The 21550-nt window shown below is 35.2% G+C and overlaps 1 protein-coding gene across 1 annotated transcript in view; it reads left to right on the forward strand.

Annotated features, from left to right (window-relative positions):
• The window catches only part of LOC141406029 (uncharacterized), a 100872-nt gene extending 82890 nt beyond the window's left edge, over positions 1–17982 (forward strand). The window contains exons 4-7 of the mRNA XM_073991035.1: positions 16428–16535; positions 16611–16766; positions 16856–17005; positions 17064–17982. Coding sequence (XP_073847136.1) covers positions 16428–16535; positions 16611–16766; positions 16856–17005; positions 17064–17802 — 1153 coding nt within the window. The 3' untranslated portion in view covers positions 17803–17982. The remainder of the gene's footprint in view (positions 1–16427; positions 16536–16610; positions 16767–16855; positions 17006–17063) is intronic.
• The last annotated feature ends 3568 nt before the right edge of the window (positions 17983–21550 follow it).

Genomic DNA, 21550 nt, shown 5'->3' on the forward strand with positions numbered 1-21550 from the left:
AACTTCTGTGGGGGAGGTATCGGAAGGAGTGGACCGATATAATCCATCTTTGAACTTGAACTAAGTTTGGACAAAATATTACGAAAGCCAAATTTTGGACCGAATCGGCAGACCCGTTCGAGAGTTATCTTGCGCTGCAACCACTACACACGGTGTCATAGGGGTTTTTGTAACTTTCAGGCTATTTTCTCAGGAAGTATGGACTTGCCCCTAATGAAAATTACAGCGTCGCATAGAGGACAGGGAATACAACTTGCGTAAACAAAAATCAAAGCGATTCGAGACCAGGTCCTAAACTGAACTTTTCCGAAATTTTGTGTGGGAGGTACCCGAAGGAGTGGACCGATTGAGTCCATATTGGAACCTAATCTAAGTTTGGTAGAAGTTACACGATGTGCAAAGTATGGACCAAATCGGTTATTCCCTACAAGAGTTATCGTGCGCACAAGTTTTGCGACACTTTTTGAACATTTGTGGGGGAGGTACCTGAAGGAGTGGACCTATATGGCCCATCTTCGAACTTAAATCGAATCTGAACAAAATATTTCGATACCCAAAATTTGAACCGAATCGATTGATCCGTTCGAGAGTTATCGTGCGCACCAGCCAGACAGACCGACAGACAGACAGACAGACGGACAGACAGACAGACGGACGGACATTGCTAGATCTACTCAAAATTGTCTGAAACGGATATCGTACAAACATACTTGGGGTCTAAAACCATTATTTCGATGAGGCACATTTTTGGTCGTATCAAAGTGTAAATACCCTCTTTAGCCTAAAGCCTGAGGGTATAGAAACCTAAAAATGTGACCGGAACTTTTATATCTCAAAAATGATAAATCCTAGGAACAAATTTTCAACGCTACAACATTTTCCTTAGCCCCATTTCGATAGGACTTGCGGTTTCCAAGCAAAATCGCGATTTATTTAAAAATCCCTTCAGCGATTTTTTGTGTTTGGATTTTTCTCATCTATGAACATTGCTGTTTCAGAATCCGCAAGAATTTCCCAGTTTGACGTTGGTTCAAGAGCACCGTGATATTTGGAGTCGATTTATCCCAGTTCGTCCGCCCGTCAGTCTGTATGGCTCGAGCCCATTATAACTCTCGAACAGATCAACAGATTTTGTCTAAAATTTGGATCACGCAATATTTTGTTCAAACTTCCTTTGGACACTTTCCCAGCCAGCCTTCAAAAATGTTTCCCTAAAATCTTGAGCAAAGTCCAATTTGATTTTTTCGATACCTAGAGTGGGTGCGAATATGGATCGATTCACTCCTTCATGTACCTCCAACACAAAATTTCAATTATCCGATTTGACCGAAACTTTAATCATCCTCAAATTACTTCCAAACGTACATATGTCAAGTACCAAGAGGGTCTACTTGGGACAACATCTTCGGATACATCCCTCACAACAGTAGGCAAACCCGACTGTTACTTTTTCTTGTTTTCCAGAAATCAAAAGTTATGAATTTTCATAAGTTTGCCTCCGCAGTGCCGACAGAAGTGATTGGTTGTTGGAAACCATTGATGTATCAGATGGAGTTTTTCGACTCAACCTTTTTTAGGATTTAGCTAAAATGTTGCCGAGCTTGTTTTAGAGATATATCTCCGATCATGTGTTTTCGAAGTCTCAAGCAGTACTACGAGTTGGACTCGGAGTCTATGAGTCGTACATTGCATCGCCCAGCTCCTGATAATTTTTTTAGTGTAATTTTCTGAAAGTTTAGTGAGCTTTCATTGACTCTATCACTTCTGGTAAAATAGTAAAGCTTTGGTGTTTTCATGCACTTAAAGAATACTATTTTCTTACAATAATTCAAAACGTTTTTAGTGGCACTGAAATTAGTGTGTAATCTTTGTACTTTAAAGAAGAAACGACGTCATGTTCAGGTCGAACTGTTTATATCCTTCAAACACTTCGTTCGGTCCCACGCCACTCTTTCCCGCTCCACCCGACCGAGGGGGCCACCTCCCTATATCGTAGGGAACGCGTACACCCCATAGACCGGACTATGGAGGGTTAGTAGAATGATGGGATGACCGGCTACATATTAAATCAGCCGGCATACAGTAAAAGTAAACAAGTATTAATACACTAAAACTAATTATAATAAGGTTAGATGAAGAAGTACTAAATCACAAATCATGCATACGTGTCTGGCACTCACTACATACGCATAATAGCATTTTTTATCAAGTTTAAAGGGTCAGTAAACGATATACTATTATATATATTATTAAAGGATTCACATAAAGCTCTCATGGGATTATTAGCTTCATAATTGGTTCTAACGAGTGGCAAATTTATTGGGATAAAATTACGTGTTAAACGAGACGGGAAATTAAAATTTATTTCGCCTAATAAAAATGGAGAATCAATTAATCCACGAGTCAGTTTTATAATAAACATTGATTTCAACATGAAACGTCTTCTCTCGAGTGTAGGCAGGTCAATTAACATAAGACGACTTTCATAAGGGGGGAGCGGTACAGATGTATTCCAATTTAAGCCGCGGAGAGCAAACAAAACGAATTGACTTTGAACAGATTCAATTTTATCTGAATAACACTTATAAGAAGGACTCCATATAATACAGCCGTATTCTAAGACCGGACGAACCAAGCTAACGAATAGACGTTTGGTGACTTAAGGGTCCTGAAATTCTTTGGACCATCGCTTAATAAATCCCAATAATGACTTGGCTTTATTAACACAGGAATCAATATGAAGATGAAATCTTAGTTTATTATCCAATATTACACCAAGATCAACGAATGACAAAACATTTTCTAATTTGTATGAACCAACATGGTATTCAGTGCAGATATGTTGAGTCCTAAATAGTGAAAGCTTTTTACATTTTTTAAGATTTAAGGACATTCCATTGACGCCACACCAGTTAGCTAAAGAATGTAAATCAAATTGTAATTGAAGTGAATGGCTTGAAGTTTTTATTTGATGGAACAATTTAACGTCGTCAGCGTACATCAACATTTTAGAAAAACGTATAACAGAAGGGAGATCATTAAGGTATAGTACGAACAGAAGAGGTCCTAAGTGACTACCTTGTGGAACACCAGACGAGACAGTAACATTTTTCGATAAACAACTATTAAATAACACATTCTGTGTACGACCTTCTAAGTAGGTGGATATCCAGTTTAAGAAAACGCAAGGAAACCCCATTACGTTAAGTTTGTAAAGCAACAGTTTATGTACAACCGTATCGAAGGCTTTACTAAAGTCAGTATAAATAACATCAATTTGATTCTTATTACTAAATGCCTTATGCACATGCGTAACCAATTCTAAGAGATATATGTATATATCTATTCGACATATTCGCACTTTTTGCAAGGAAGTTCGTTCTTCCACCAAAAGGATTTCCAAAATCCATATTACTGACGATATTTTTAAAAATTATGCTAATAGCCTCAACAACACAACACATGGTCGTATTTCAAACTGTCCTGAGTATGCTTAGGCAAAAAACTGACAAACTTTCCAAAAAATGTCAAATGACGCCGGGCGACACTGCGTGTTGCCTAGGCCAGAAGGTTTTTAGTGCCACTCGTACATAAAATCATAAAAAAACCTTTAAAATATCTCTATGTAAAAATACACAACATTTTTAATTTTCATGATTTTTGGTCAAGTTGGCGATCAATCGAGCGAATCGCCCAGACAGTCAGAGTGAAGGACGGACAATGCAAAATCAACTATTTCAATGAGACACATTTTTATACCCTATGTGGAAAGGGTATATTATAAGTTTGTTTTGGGAAAAATTCATGTAACACCGCGAAATATCGGTCCTAGACCCCCAATATGGTATACCAATCTTCATATCTCGACGAGATAAAGCAATTTTTGAATTTTGAAATTTTGAAAAATTTTAGATGGTGATCAGATAATATTTAGAGGGTTAAATGGACCAACACTTTTATATGTATTCCCAGAAGACACATTCCGCCCACGTAAATAACATTTGGAAGGCAATTTCTTGACCTTTCCATTGATGCCAAGTATGTTTATTTACGTGCTCAGATAACAGAGTTACAGCCTAATATATCCAGTAATTTGTTTGTAGTGTAATCAGAAGCACCCTAGAGGTCGCTATTATAGATTAATAGTCACGAGATTTTGCGCGATGTAAGAGTTTAGATCGAAGAACATGCCTACAATTTTGGATGATGATCTCATATTATCTAGTGGGTTAAATGGGCCATTACGCCTGTATGACAAAATATAAAAATTTAAAATTTGGTCCATATTTTACTTCTTGGGGGGCATATACCACGTTCCTGGTATATACATATGGAAAAAGAACTACTGACCTTTCCCCTTAATCAAATTGCAATAATGTGTCTCTTGGGTAACTGACGGGCCTACTGCCTAATATATAATAGGCTTTGTGTAGAATACAATATTTTCCTCCCATGCTACAATTTGTCTCTATCATGATATAGAAATTCCCAGCATTATTGCAAATTACGTGTCCAATATTAGCATATTAATTTTCCAATTGAATTTGTTATACATATCGGCCTTTTTGTAGAAAATTTACTTATGTTGAAACTGAGGTATGGGGTATTGTAACTCGCGAATTGTTGTAATATACCATAACTTTTGAACGCATTTAGGTAAAATAAACTGTTTTAGCACGATTCACCGATGGATTTCTTAAAATTATAATTTGAGTGGAAGCTGTGGTCATATTAATGTAAAAAAAGAGGAAAAAATCGTTGAAGGAAACGAGTTTTTTTAAGTCAATTTTCAATTAGTGGCTTTACAATACAATGTAGAGTATAATGTTCAAAGAAGAAGTTAAAGAATACACTTCAGAGATGAAGTTTCTAATGTATGATTTTTTAATATAACCACTGCATCAATCTCAAACGGATGCTGACATTTTGAAGACTGAAAAATTGGGTTTTTTGAATTTTTGCTCTAATCGTGACGCGCAACTGTACTCGTTTAAAAACTGATTATGAGATTGTAGTACTCGCGATTACGCATTTTTTGATGTATAACTCGGGCGTGTAGCCTTCAAAGGTTCACAACAATCTTAGCTTAAAGTCGAAATTTTTTTGCGTAATTTTTTCTAAAAAACAGTTTTTTGGATTAAAAATTTACAAATGCCATTCGATTTCAGTGGAAATCCGCGTGAATTTAGTTTTTTTACGTTCTGAATCTAACAAGCCTTTGCGCGTCTAAATCCATCCACTAGATCGGCGGATATGATACCCCTCAAATTTCGAAAATCTGCAAAAAATGTTTTTGAAAATATCGCGTATTTAGACGGGTTTTAGATGTGTTATTAAGTCTGTCTGGTTACTTTCCCAGCAAGAATTGTCCAGCAAGAACTTTCTCAGAGAGTAAGGGGTTTCTATTCTCTTTTGCTAGAAAATTGTAAAAAGTAAACAGACACCTTCCCAGCAAAAACCAGCAAGCAATCAGCTGACTTGCCAAAACAGAACAATTTGTCCGCCAACAAAGGAAGCAAACACGTTGTATTTTATTAAAAATAAAAAAGAAAATGAAACAAAAAAGTATTTTTCCACTTTACAAATTTGTTCTCCATAAAACAATACAATTAGACTATGTTATTTCCACAATAAAATTGTTTTTAATGTTCACAAACATAAATCAACAAAAAACTAAAAACGGCTGATTGATTGTTTTCAGGAAGAAGAAGAGCTTGCAAGTGCTTGCTAGAAGAAATTTATCCAGCAAGAATTTGCAAGCTCTCAGTGAAAGAACTGTCAAAATGTCTCTCTCGAATCGCTCTCTTTTGCTGGTTTTTTGTGTTAACAGACGACTTCCAGCAACAATTGGTACAAATTGTAACAAATTTTAGGGTAACCAGACACAGCTATTACTACTTAGATAAATAGAGCGAAACGCATATTTAAAATATGCGAAAACAGATATTGAAAAACGTTCGCGAATCCGGAGATATAATAGCTTTTTTCTAAAAACTGAGTGCGATGCTACATCCACGGTTCTTGATGGATCGCATTGAAATGACATAAGATGATGTATTTTTTTATGGTGATCATTGAAATCGGATGCGCATAAAATGCAAATGTACTTCGTGGAAATTATGGGCATTTTACTGTTTTTGCACCCTAACATGCAACTGATGCTACATCGTGGTCGCCAAATGGAATTTCACAAAGTGTATATCAAATAAGAGGGATTGATTCGCTGTTTTGGAAAATCGGATGCGCATCTTGTGATTTCCACTATTACGCGGTTTATATGCGTTTCAAATGTTGTAATATTCAATATAACATTATTTTAATGTTATGCCACAATTGGAATTCCTTGTGATTTAATATAAGGTTCTAATAATATTCGCCAATAGGAAAACCATAAGCGAAAAATTTGTTGCAACGGAATATTTTCATTATTGCGTGGAATTTGAACGAAAATGACGAAGAACTCAAATATTTTTTCTTCAACCTTTCCTATAAAACCATAAAAAAATAAAATTAGAATAACATGATTTTTATTTTTTTCGTCATATTTTCTTTGTATTTTTGCAAATAACATGAATACTATAGCTCCAAACTTCACGACTTAGGTTTCATTTTATTCCTCACAATGTCTGGATGCTGCTATAATTTTTTATATATATATATTTTTGTAAGTATAAGCGCTATTATTTCAAAAATATGTTTGTAAATACGTGAAATTATTTAACAAATTTAATTTTTCGCGAATCCATGGAAACTTTTCGAATTTTTTTTTGCATCATCGCAAAGGGTGAGAATTCAGTTAACGATAATAGGATATAACAGCTTACTATATTAAGCCGCGATTTTTTTAGAATTTTTTCTAATTAGCATAACTAAAACGGTCATATCTTTTGCGCGCAACGATCAAAGTTGGTAACGAAAACAGATTAGGAATGACGATTTTTTTCTTAATCTATGTACCAAAAATCATAGATGTAGTATCAAAATTTTTTTTTGATTTTTTTGAAATGGAAAAGACGATTTTAGAAATTTTTGTCGATATGTCGTTTCGCCACCTTTTTAAAAAGGCACTCGGTGTCGCTACCGTTAAAGTCTGTTTGAAATATTAACTTTGGTAAAAGCACCCACCCCGTCCTCGCGTATAATTATATATGAATACTTTCGGGGGTCATAAATTTGTTTGCATGCAAATTATTTAAATTTCTACTAATTATTAGTTGTTTTTTACCGGTTAAAATATATTTTTGATATCACAATATATATCCACAATGAACTATTTTCGAAATAACCAAAAAGAACAAAATCGCGTGCATTTCCAAGCATATGTATGGTACAAGTGCACTTTTTTGGACGATAGATAGATAAACTCACAATGTTCCCTTGAAAATTTGTATGTAGCATTTGTAGTTTTCAATAAAATTGCGTATATTTACAACGGCTTATATATTTATTTATATTAGGTGTATTCCAAAAATGAACCTTATATTCAAAGAAAATTTATAGATGTATCAGTAGGGGCTACCAAAGTAATTTTTCCAATTTTTGAACTTTTATTAGAAATGTATAATGATATACATAATTGTCCTCTAATATGAATGAGTGCACCCCGATTCATACTAGCTCAATGATAAGGGACCTACCGTTTATCGCCGAGTCCGAACGACGTGTCCTAAGACACCGCATATAGAGAAGTTTTTTATGGCTAAAATACTCAGAAAATGTTACCATCATTACTGAGGGTTATTTTGCCAATTTTTACATACATTTTCTTATCACAGCAAAAATGTAATTTTAAATATTTGTTCTTTATAAGGGAATAAAATCCCCCATAACTTTGGAGTGCAGCATCCAATTTTGTAAACGGGAGCAGATTTGAAACCACGACTTTTTTCTTAATCTATGTTCAAAAAATTGCGGATGTGCTCGCAAGAAACTTTTTAACCTTTATTTCAATAGAATTGCAAAAGAAATTTGAAATTTACCATATTCTCGAAGCTCGATTACCCGGCGAGGTAACATCAAACATTCAACGCTGGCAAAATACACCTCAGTAATGTTGGCGACATTTTCAGAGTATTTCAACCATATAAAACTTCTATAAAAGTGGTGTCTTACGATACGCCGCACAGTGCGAAATATGGGCAATTTTGTGGAACTTTACTCATAACATTAAATGTAAAGGACATAGGTTACTAAAATTTTCCAAAAATCTTTCCTATATTTGTGAGTCGTATGTGGATAAATATGGGCCACATAGACCCGCGATTTCCTATAGCCCCCACGTATCGGTGGCGACCATTTTTATACCCAACACCACTATGTGGGGAGTATATTATAAGTTGGTTTTGGCAAAAAAGTTTGTAACGCATCGGAATAATGATCGTAGACCCATACTTTTATATAACAAAATGAATGTCTCGACGAGCTGAGTCGATCTGGCTATGTGTGTCCGTCCGTCCGTCTGTCCATCTCAACCTTGCAAAGTAGCTTGGCGTGGGTGGACAAATAGCGGAGATATAGTAATAGTCGGTAATACATCCCATTTTTCAATTTTTTCCGAAATCGCAATAAGCAACCAAAATTTCATGACCATCCGATTAAAATTACGACCTGTAGCATAATTGCAAAAAATGGAACAATTGGATGCATTACCGACTATTGTGGTATCTCCCTTGTTTGACCACCTTCGCCAACCTAGTTTACACCAATGTAAAGGTAATATTTTCTTCTTACATAGGCTTTACCGTTGGAATACCCCTACTAGAAGCCGATATATTCACAAAGAATAAAACTTTGAATTTGTCTCCACATGAGTTTTTCCCCGAAATGAATAGGCTTCTTCCTCTGTGGGGCCCCCATCTACCCCCAACATTTCGTGACTATCCGATCAAAATTTCAACCTGTAGCGTGATTACAAAACAGGGAAAAATTGGATATATTACTGACTTTTGCGATATCCTGTTGTTTGCCCACTTACGCCATCATACTTTGCATCAATAAAAAGGAGATATTTTCTTCTTCCACTGACGGGCTTTCCTTTTAGATTACTCTACCAGAAGCGGAGATATTCCCATAAGAAAAAAAAAAACGTTGACTTTTCTCGACATAAGCTTTTTGCTTATTCCGACTCCTGAATATTATCCGACTATCACCAAACTTAATAGGCTTCTTCCTCTGAGAGACCCGCATCAACTCCCAAAAAAATCGTGAAGATCCGATCAAAATTGCGACCTGCAGCATGATTACAAAAAAAAAAAAAAAAAAACGGAAAATGGGATGCATTACGGACTATTGCGATAGGTGATATTTGGAAAGGTCATATTTCCTTTTTTCCTTGCCAGGTTTTGCTTCTGATATACCTCTTAAAGAAACAGAGATATTGGCTTTCAAATAAAACGTTGACCTTTTCTCCAAATAAGTTTTTGCCCATTCCGACCCCTGAATATTATCCGACCATCATCAAAATCAATAGGCTTCTTCCTCTGTGGGGTCCCTATTAACCCCAAAATTTCGTGACAATCCGATTAAAATTGCGACCTGTAGCGCGATTTCGAAAAAATTAAAAATGGGATGTATTACCGACTATTGCTATATCTCCGTTATTTGGCTACCTACGCCAACCTACTTTGCATTATTGTAAAGGTAGGATATTCTACTTTCATAGTCAGGCTTGGGGTTGTATTAGCGACGATTGCGATATCTTCGTTGTTTGACCACCTACGACAACCTACTATACATTGTTGTAAAGATGATATTTTCTACTTTCATTAGCAGGTTATGCTTTTGAAAAAACGTTAATTTTTTCTCCAAATAAGTTGTTTGTCCATTCCGATCCCTGAATATTATCCGACCATCACGAAAATCAATAGGCTTCGTCCCCTCCGATCTGTGACTGCGACTACGACCTGTAGCGTGATTACAAGGTTTAGATGTACGGACGGACGGACACACATAGCCAGATCGACTCAGCTCGTCGAGACATTCATTTTGGTATATATAAGTGTGGGTATACGATCATTATGTGCAGTCAGATAGATTTGTATTCAGCAATGCATGAGGTCATTGTGTGATTAGGGTCTACATTTAAAGATAACACAACTGTCGGTCATAAATTGTGTATTTTTATTACCCACGAAGCATTATGCCTGCTGCGGACTATACCCGACAAAGCCAAAAAAATCAACCATTTCGCTGTGATAATGAAGCTAAAACCCTTATGGGGGCCATATCATAACGTGGATCTAACAAATTTCTCGGGGAAAGTTTTGTAGCCCCAAAGAAATGTTCAGCCAATTCGGTGTAATATTGAGGCTAAAACATTTAAAATACCTTAAATTTCTGGGGGAAAGATTTGTAGCCCCAAAGAAAACAAAAAAAAAAACTTTAACTATTTCATTAACAATAAAAAGCCGGCTATTTCCCCCAAACGTTTTTGCCCACTGAACATTATCTGACCATCACCAGAATCAATAGACTTCTTCCTCTCTGAGACCTCCATCTTCACCAAAAATGTCATGGCAACCCATGGTTTAGGTGGACAGGCGGACGCAAACAAATCTATTCAACTCGTCTATATATTCATATACTCATATACCAAGAGTAAAGGACAAAAAATATTAGTTTCCATGAAGCCAAGGTGTGTACTATTGTATTTTATCAGTAACTATGACTATTACTGGATCAAATTTATTATTTTTGAACAAATCTTAAAAATTTAGCAAAAAATTAATTTGCGTGGAAGTGATTACCGCGTAAATGAATAAACATAGGCAAAAACAGGTTGAAGCTATCAAAACGCGAAGGGCCCATTAAGGTTTTGCAAATCGCCCGGCCTAACATACATGCATACAAGGGCGGTTCGGAAACTTCTTAGCCTATCGATGAAAGAGAATAGTTAGTTTTTCAAAAATATTTTTATTTTTCAATATAATCTCCTGAAACTTCAATACACTTAGTCCAACGCTTTTCTTGCAATACTATCCTTTGATTAAAATAGTTTTCCTCAAGGTCTTCAAAATAGTGGTTTACAACTGTAATTGCATCTTCATTTGAGGTAAAACGCTTGCCAGCAAGGAATTTGTTTAGATTTGGGAACAAGTAAAAGTCACTGGGAGCTAAATCAGGAGAATAAGGTGGGTGGTCAAGCAACTCGTACTTTAATTCGTTGATTTTAGCCATTGTTAAAACACTCTTGGGCGCTGGTGCGTTGTCTTGATGAAAAATGATTTTTTGTGTTGTAAGCCAGGACGTTTTTCTCGAATTTGTACATTTAATTTAGTCCCAATTTACATTAGGCGAGTTTACTTGCGGCAATTGTCAGTTCGTGGGTGAGAGAGGGTGTTGAGAGGCAAAGGGTTACCATATACCTCACCTCTCTCTCCATCAAACTGACAATTGCCGCAAGTAAACTCGCCTAATGTAAATTGGGACTTATCCAAAAGGTTGCAATAGTACTCTGAATTTATTGTTTTACCTTTTTGCAGATAGTCAATCAATAAAATACCTTTGAAGTCCCAAAAAACCGTTTCCATAACCTTACTAGCCGATTGAATTGTTTTTGCCTTTTTTGGGGCACTTCCTCCAGCTTCAGTCCATTGTTTGGATTGCTCTTTTGTTTCTGGAATATAGTGGTGGATCCATGTCTCATCAACAGTTATGAAACGATGCTTAAAATCCATTTTATTTCGCTTAAAACGATCCAAACAAGTTTGAGAAATGTTCATTCTTATGCGTTTTTGATCGACTGTTAACAAATGCGGCACCCATCTTGCAGAAAGCTTTTTCATCTGTAGTTCTTCATGCAAAATTAAATGGACTCGATCATTTCAGATGCCCATGATATTAGCAAATTCACGCACTTTTATTCGTCGATCATTTAATACCATATCATGCACTTTGGCTACAATTTCTGTTGTTGTTGCTGTTTTTGGACGTCCACTACGTGGTTCATCTTCAATGCTTGTACGACCACGTTTAAATTCAGCAACCCAATTTTTTACTGTTGCATATGGACCCAGCAAACCAAATGTCGGATGTCCGACACGTCTGAACAATGTCGGAAGCAACGTCGTTCAGATTTCGTTCCGATTTCTAAACGATTTTTCGGAGCGGAAATAATTCAGATTTTGTACCGATTTCGGAACTAATGTCGGAAAGAAATTTCCTTTATGAATTTCCCAAGGATTTTCTTCAGATTTCGTTAAGAAATCGGATCGAAATCGATACGATGTCGCTCCGACATTTCGTTCCGAAATTATGTCAACCACTTCATACAACTTTCGTTAAGATATCGTTACGATTTCGGAGCAGACATCGGATGTATCGTCCGAATTTTGTTCCGATTTCGTTAAGATGTCGGTACGATTGGTTTGCTGGGGAGGAGCACTTTCACCTAACACATTCACCATATCATTATGAATTTCTTGTCCCGATAAACCTTTTTTATGTAAATATTTAATGACAGCACGCATTTCTAATTTTTCCATTGTAAAAAAATTGCGGATGCGTCTTTTTTGAACACCTGTTTCTATATGAAAGAGTTGCCAGATCGAAACAAAATTTAACATGTGTTCATAACAAAGATGGAACACTTAACTTTTTGCTATTTATACCGCGCTTTTTATGCGCTTAACAAAATAAAAAACAGTTGGTGACAGTGATGCCAGTTAAGTTAGGCCGAAAAACGTAAATTTTCGATTTTCAAAATCGTCAAAATAGTATTTCAAAATCGTCACAATATCGGCAAATACAATAACTTGTACTTCGGCTCAAATTATTAACATACTAGGAGACCCGGCGAACTTCGTCTCGCAGTTTGTTAGGTACAGAACTTGATGGCTTTGATTCAAACCTATAATACTATTATTGCTATCACCTTGTTCAGTGGCAAATATTTCTTTGTTTTGAACTGTGTAGGATGATCTTTGAAGCATATCGTCACCATAAATGCCCGAAGACGTAACCGACATGAAAATCGAAATTCGTTTTTTGACGTAATCTGATACATAAAGCTAAAATGCATGCTCTGGCAAAATTTCAATCTTCTACGTTCAAAAACAACGATCCTATTCAAGAAATGGCATTTCGGAAAATGGGATAACGTTGCAGATTTTGTTGTAATGCAGGATCTCAAAACTAAGCAATTCAGCGGTTTTGGTTTCACTACTTATTCCCCTTCATATATGATCGATAATATCCCATATACTCGCCTTCAGAAGATTAATATTCCGTAAAACAGTTTTTATTTTTATAACGTTTTTTGCTTCTCCTATAAAGTTTTGGTTTTGTGGGTTACGTCTTCGGGCATTTATGGTGACGATATGCACATTAGATAATTGTACTTTCGACAATTGTCAGTTTGAGAGGCAAAGTGTTTCTGTTTTCTTCGAAACTCTCTCCTATAAACTGACAATAGCTGCGAGAAAATTAGCAACTGTAAATCGGGACAAAGATATATTTTTTAAGCAAATAACACATTTTGCGATTTAAATAAAAATATTCGGTAGCATAGTTGAAGCAAAATAATATCATAACGCCCCTATTCATTTCACAATCGATGGTTTTCTACAATTCTTGTTTTCACCACTGAACACGATATTTCACTCAAGCAATTGAATTCGTAGGAAGGAATGCGATCGTAGGAATTTTAATTTAATGCTGAATATAGTGCCTATTTAAATTTGCGTTTTAATCAATTAACTTAATTTGAGCAGAAAGATCCGATCGTTATGAGGTAACCACCTTCGTCAGCTTTTTTTTTCTGACTTCTCTGTTTAAAGTGATCTCCCGATTTCTGCTTGCATTGCAAGATCAGAATTAGATGCAATGGCTCTGCGGTAATTGAATTTTGACTGAGACTGTACTATCCACTACTTGGTACATTGATCCTTGTTAGCAGAGCTATTCTATTAGTTGCCGTTCTCTGTGTGTTTCGGATGCTTGAAGTCTTGTCACACTAACACGCGACTGTTGTCGATTACTTGGTCACCCTATATTTAATTTCGACGTAAATAACATAGTTAAATTAATATCACAATCTTATTAACGTTTAATAAGTATTTACCTACTTATGTCGCCCGATAAAGAATATTTGCCAGATAATTCGACCAAAAAAATCTCCGGTACCTCCGATTTCTTGTTTTTTTTCTTTCCAATTTTGAATATCATCCTTTTTCGATGTACGATGTAATACATGTATGTATTTGGTCATTTGTAATTGCCTTCCAGCTCTGCGGGAACTAAACTGATTGAACTCATACACCTTTTCAGTGCGGATATAATTTTTTAGTATCATGACAGGATCTGAACAGTATTAATATATACATATCGGGTACAGCGTAAATTTTATACTACATAAATCGGAAGTTGATCTTTCGAAGATGTTTTTACTTACAGTTTAAAAGTATACATATATGCCACAACCTCACTTCCAATGAAATTACCTCGGAGCTCTTGATTTTCCAAATAACCCACCAATTTTGTGGATTTTACTTTTTTCCTCAAAACTGTGGAAACCACTTTCGGCGTTATCATCTTCATCTTTTCAATCGGCATCTAACCGAAACCACCACTAATCTTTACAATCTCTAAACTAAGCCCTCTCCTTTTAACCATTTTTCGTTGTTAATTTCCTAAAAAGTCGCTTGAAAATAAATGAAAATCGATTTGATTGTGAATAAAAAATTTTGTACAACTTTCAAAAATTGACAAAACAGAGGCGTACAATGGACCCTCACAGCTGGTGCATATACAATTTTCGCCAAAAACTGTCCAAATAAGTGCCAAGGTATACTCCAAACGCGAATCTCGATAGAAATTTGTGGAAAAATTGACTTTCATGAAAAAATATTTTCGCAAATTTTTGCGATTTTTTTGGGTTTTATCCTTTTCTGCCATAAGGCCATTCCGAATTGGTGCGAATTGTCAAAATCTGTTCAGAATTGTCAAAATCTGTTCAGCCGTTCTTGAGTTATAAGCGTATTAACTAACATCATCCTTTTTTATATATACATTTAATATAAAGACATAAGTTAAAAAAATAAAATGTTATGTAAAGAAAACAATTACCAATTCATGAAACAAGGCAACAATATGTATAAATATAAATGGTTTCACCATATGTGTACATATGTATATATGTATGTGTTCAAAAATATTGCATAGTTTTGCGACAAATGACCACTTTCGAAACACTGTTTTTTAAAAAACGTTGTTCAATCTAGGTGGCTTATTGAGTACATACACCATCCCCACTTCCTCACATGCCGCTTCTGGGATGTTTGTGGAACAATTATACTTCATTATTAAGTACATAATAATCTTTTTTTAAGGAAGTTATTTTTAAAGAAGCTGTTTTTTAACAAAGTTTGACTTTGATTGTCCACAATTTTTCAAAAAATTGATATTTCTTAGTCCTCTCGTCTAAAGTCAAGAATATTAGGTACCCAATAAGCCCATAGAAATATGTGATGATCCGTCCAGTCGTTTTCGAGACAGAGATGACACCGCAAAACGTTTTTTTTAAACAGTGTCTCGTAGATGGCCCTTTGCTGCAAAAATATGCAACAAAAAATTGTCGAAGGAGGATCAAAATGTGCCTTTCCTCATGAAAAAAATATCTGTTAAAAAGACTAGGGAAAAATCATATTTTTTTGAGCTGCGCGACTCTGTGTTTCTCTTTAAACAAAACTCATACAAATATAGTTTTAAAATGTAAATTAATTGGCTATTTATATTATAGGTTTGTTTTCGGGTTAACCTTCTTTATGAGGACTAATTTGACGTATAAACAATGGAATTGGCATTAAAACCACGTGGCGTTATTATATTCGGTAATATATAAAGGTACTATAATAAGGTGATAGATTTTTGTATAGTTGTATTTCAGAGATCAGTGCTACCAACCACAATATTCACACAAAACGCAAATTTTATGTGAGAAATTTGTCATAATTAAACATCGGCATTTTAGGGATAAAAATCGTAATTTTTGTTTTTTTGGATCAAAAATCGTCAAAATGCCGATAAATCGGCAAATCTGGCATCACTGGTTGGTAATGCACATGTAAGGGTTTATACAAACCTTAATATTCGTTCGCTAGTAGTGTGTTCGGCTACAAAACAGAATTTCGCAGCAGAGAGCAAACAAATGTTTTTTAGCTTATTTTTCAACTTCAACATGTCCTTGTTAAAATAATAGTTTAATAGGGGTTTTGTAGGTAGTTACTACTACTAAAAGGTACTAATAAGATCCATTATTTAGTAATGATTATTTTGCTGGATCCATATGTTGTGGGGTTTAAATTGATTATTTCTCAGTCCATAAAACGAAAAAAATGTTTACCTTAAAAATTAAATTCAATGTGATTGAGTATCATCATAACTTTTTCCTTTTTGGTTTTCATTTACTTACTTCTCATTTACTTATACAGATATACATCCAATCTAAAACCGGCGAATTTTTATTGGGAGTACCTCCTAATAATGGACCTGTCATGCTCCAACTTGGCATGCATAAAAGCTAGAGAAACTTCTACTATGTATGTACTGCTGTCAACTATGTATTATTTTTCTGTCTATACACGTATAAAGATCTGTTCAATATTATTTTTCAGAAAAATTTTGGTTTTTGGAAACTTGATTCTTAACTATAAAGCAAATTTAGATGATCCTAATGTGTTGGAACGACATAGGCAAAGTTGGAATAAATTCGATACTGAAAAGCATTTAAATACATTTTCGGACATCACATCCGATATAAGCTATAACGAGTAAGTGTAAAAGGGCGTCATCACATTCATTTCACAAAATGCTTTCGGAACTTCATTGAATATTATTTCATTATTTTTTCATTTTGTAGTCTGAAGGTGGAACTATGCGGATCAGCGTTACATACTGTGCGAGTATTAAGACAACTGGGGACTGAGGCAATGTTTTTTAGCGCATGTGGTGACGATCAGGAATCAAGAATAATCAGCAACCTACTCAAAAAGGAAGATATAGATAGAAGGTAAGTTTGAAATTCAAAATGTTATTGAGTTACTACACGAATCCACTTCTCATTGCAGTTATTTAAGAATCCAGACTGTAGACAATGTTCCAACCGGTCGGCGAATATCATTATCATACAATCAATCTAAAGCCTTATATACGAATTGTGGGGCATCGACTCTGTTTTCAGTTAATTATCTTAAATTTGTAATGGATGATAAGGATTCTTCAATTCTGAGACCTCAAAACCGTGCACAAATATTCTATATAGAAGGATTATTTATTCCAAAAAGAGAAGCTGTGACCACATTCATTGTTCGGAGCTATATTCAAGGTCGTCGATACATAGCCTTGAATCTCAGTTCGGAAAACGTTGTTCGACAGAATTTTGATCACCTTCTATATTTGGCAAGCCACGCCTTATTTGTGTTTGGAAATTTCGCTGAATTTAAGGTATTCTGCGATTGTTGGGGTGCATCAAGTACCAGGGAATTGGCCGAGGGCATTGTAAAAAATAAAGAAACTCCCATAATATTTGTAATCAATAAAGGCACCGATGGCATTGAATTGATCAGCAACTATTTTCGAGAAGGCTGTGCACCTGGACCACTGACGTTTCAAACATTCAATGTGCCGCCGTCCACCGATCAAGAAGATATAGCAGCAGAAACATATGACGCATGTTTTGTCGCAGGGTTTCTACATGCGTGGCTGCAAAAGCGTGAATTGAGTCATTGCATACGTGTCGGCTGTCATTATGCCAACAAGGCTCTAAAACCATTTAATAGACTCGATTCAAAGGAAGCGACACCCTAATAATCTAAAAAAAATTTGTTAACAAATTATTCGAAATAAAAAAAATTAAACCATATTTATTAAATTACTAGAAGACCGGGCGAACTTCGTCTCACGATGTGTTAGGCATTGAACTTGATGAATGTTGTCATATACAGTTACTAGCAAAGTGCTTGCTACTTCGTATGCGGAAAGGATATAAAAAACAACAAATACACAATATTTAATATGGTGAACACTGAACATATTGTTGTACTAATACCTACTTTAATTGGTATTTACTTTTATTTAACTGTAGTTCTATTTATAAAAATCAGCCGTATCTCAACCCCTACACATCAACAGCGAGCCACATTTTTGAGGTATTTTAATTAAGGGATTTCTGTCCTCAGGAGGTAAAAATACTGTAACCTTGGTCTTTATTTCCAAATAAATTTACTAAATCTTTTAGACTAAATAAAGAATTTTGTTGAAGATATAAAAACGCGTTCACATAAAACCAATTGTAAAATACCAGACCAAAACCCAGGACCTTATCTCGAATATTACAGCCCTAGACCTACTTATTCGCGCAATACCTATGGTATGTCATGTATAAAAATTTCATACATTTAAAGTGGCAAATTTTCATAACCATTCTTATCTAATCCCAACAGTTCATTCAATTTCAGTGCTTCAGTCCGTTCGGACTCGGCAATAAAAAGTAGGTCCCATATCATGAGCCAATATGAAACGGGGTGCACTCATTGATATGAGAGAAGTCTCCCTCGTCCATACAAGGATGTTTGTGGAACAATTTTTATATTATTAATTCTAACTTCATTCCAACAACGAAGGCCATTTTTAGTACCACTTGGTAATTTTCCTATACCAGGTATTTCATTTCAAATTTCAAAATTTGTACCCATTAACTCTTTATGTTATCGATTATGCAATACCAAACTCGTACCAAGTTTAGTATTTTTCGTATACCTGGGTATAAACTTGAAAAATTTCCTCCGTATGTCAACCCAATACACCAACCGCGATTCTCATTTCCAGTTCTATCGGTTCCTCCAAAAACCAATTTTAGTACTATTTAGTTCTTTACATATAAATACATATGTACGAATTTCTGAAACCTTCGCTAAATATTTTAAAATTCCAGCTAACCCCCTAACACAAAACAAATTGTACCGAATTCTGAACCATTTAATACTATCTTAATTCGTCATAATTTTGTTGTATACATGATTTTAGGTCATCAACAGAATCCAGGAAGTATTTATTAAGGGTGTTAGCTTTTTGAATTTCGTCTGTTATTAAACTACCATCATTATTCTTCACAATAATTTGAGATGCGTCCTTAGTCCTCCCCAAACGTTTGTTTAAAAACTTCCAGCATTTACCTGGTTCACTGCAAAGGTTTTCCAGATTAACAATGTAAAAATTATTCCTGGAATCCTTACAGGCAGTCCTTATTACTTTGCTTATTGATTTAAGTTGACTTTCTATTAAGTGGTTGCCATGATTTTTTCTCCTAGATTTCAATAGTTTTTCTTTAAAATTGATCAATTTCCCTAAATTTCCATTTATCTATGGCGTAATTTTATGTTTTCCTGGTCGGGTATAGGTTTTGTCGAGGATTTTTCTAAACAGTGCTGCATTAAGGTAATCAGGGATTTCATATCAGCCGAGGGACTACCCGTCAATCTAAACTGCGACAATTCTCTATGCAAGCACGAATCCAACTGATCCTGATTAATGACTGAATATGTTTCCGCTTCATTGGCCTATTAGTACGAATTTAAAAAACTACCTCCATGACTCAATCCTAGGCTCCACCAGTAGTCTTACCAAATTTTAGGATTCCAGCTCTATCCGTCCTTCCAAATCCAAATTGTACCAAATGTAGTATCACTTAGTACTTTTCGTACCCATAACTAAGAATTTCCAAAAATACCTCAGGCCTACACTCCAACTGTAATCCTATTTTAAAATTTCAGGACTCAAGCGTTATCCGTTCACCCAAATCCAAGTTGTACAAAATTTATTACCATTTAGTACTTTTCGTACCCGTAAGTACGAAATTCCAAAACTATCTCAATCCTACACTTCAACAGTAATCTCAATTCAAAATTTAGCGATTCCAGCTCCATCGGTTCACCCAAATTCCCATTGTACCAAATTTAGTACCATTTGTAACTTTTCGTTCCCATAAGTACGAATTTCCAAAACTACCTCAATCCTACACACCAACAGAAATCTCAGTTCCACCTTTCAGGATTCAAACTCTATCCTTTCGCCAAAATCCTCATTGTACCAAATTTACTCATTGTACTATTTATGTAAAGAACAATTCAAAGGAGAATGCTGGAAGTGGTTGGAAGTGAGAATAAGTTTCCTCAACGGTATGTTTTCCCTGTTTTAATTGAACCAGAATGATATAATGATGTTAAATTGGTTATTAAATGGAGCTCAAATCCGACTATGGGAGCCATTGAACTGTGCTAGCAAGCAGCCGGGTTAGGGGGGTTCTAGTCTTCATTGAGTCACTTTTTGTACTCTTAGTACGAATTTCCAAAACTACCTTAGTCCTACACTCCAACAGACATATCAATTCCGAATTTCAGGATTCCAGCTCTATCCGTTCACCCAAATCCAAATTGTACTAAATTTAGTACCATTTAGTACTTTTCGTACAGTCATAGTTTCCAAACACACTTTGGTATATCTTTTTTACTCTTCATCAGTGAGCCTCAGTCCAAATTGGGGGAATCAAGCTCTATCCGTTCACCCAAATCCGAATTGTACTAACTTTAGTACTTTTCGTATCCACAAGTACGAATTTCCAAAACTACGTCAATCCTACATACCACCAGTAATCTCAATTCCAAATTCCAGCTCTATCCGTTCCCTATTGTACCAAATTTAGTACCATTTAGTACTTTTCATAGACATAAGTACCAATTTTCAAAACTACCTCCATATCTCAATCCTACGTTCCTACATTGATCCTTATTCCAAATTTCAGGATTCCAACTCTATCCGTTAGCCCAAATGCAAATTGTACCAAATTTTGTACCATTCAGTTCTTTTCGTACAAATAAGTACCCATTTCCAAAACCATCTCCTTGTATCAGCCCAACTTCTCAACCTAGATTCTCATTCGAAATTTCAAACTTCTGGCTCCATCCGTTCAGATAATACCAAATTTTTGAACCCCGTTCGGTAGGTTTTTCCTATATTCCATCAGTGACCCTCATTCCAAATTTCAGAATTCTAACTCTACCGGTTCGCCAAATACAAATGGTACCATATTTAGTACCTTTATGACTTTTATTGTTTGCCATAAAATTTTACTATAGGTACTAGAATACATCAAAACTCTAAATTATACACAAACGCCAGGAAGTTACCCCATACTATATTCTGACATTCTGATTCAACGAAATTATGTATATATCTGCAAGACAAAATATCACATAAAAACGAAAAGTGCAAATATTTGCAAGATGTTTCAAATTAAATTGGTAAAAAACTCTTCCCTTTTTATGAAGTGGTAAGGTACACAACCCAATTGGATCTTACTCACAACTAGTTTCATCATTTATTGTGAAAATTGACGTCAAAAAAAAATCAAAAAGTACGGACATCATTTGTTAAAACGTTAGCGTTGTTTATATTGGATATTATAATATTTTAATAAACAATTTAAATATTGAAAAAAAAAAAAACAAATCCTACCAAATAGGGTCACTTTGACCTACTTTTATTCCCACATACTACT

This window comes from Musca autumnalis, unplaced genomic scaffold (genome assembly GCF_047663935.1).
Source record: "Musca autumnalis isolate F117 unplaced genomic scaffold, ASM4766393v1 scaffold_5, whole genome shotgun sequence".
Lineage (NCBI taxonomy): Eukaryota > Metazoa > Arthropoda > Insecta > Diptera > Muscidae > Musca > Musca autumnalis.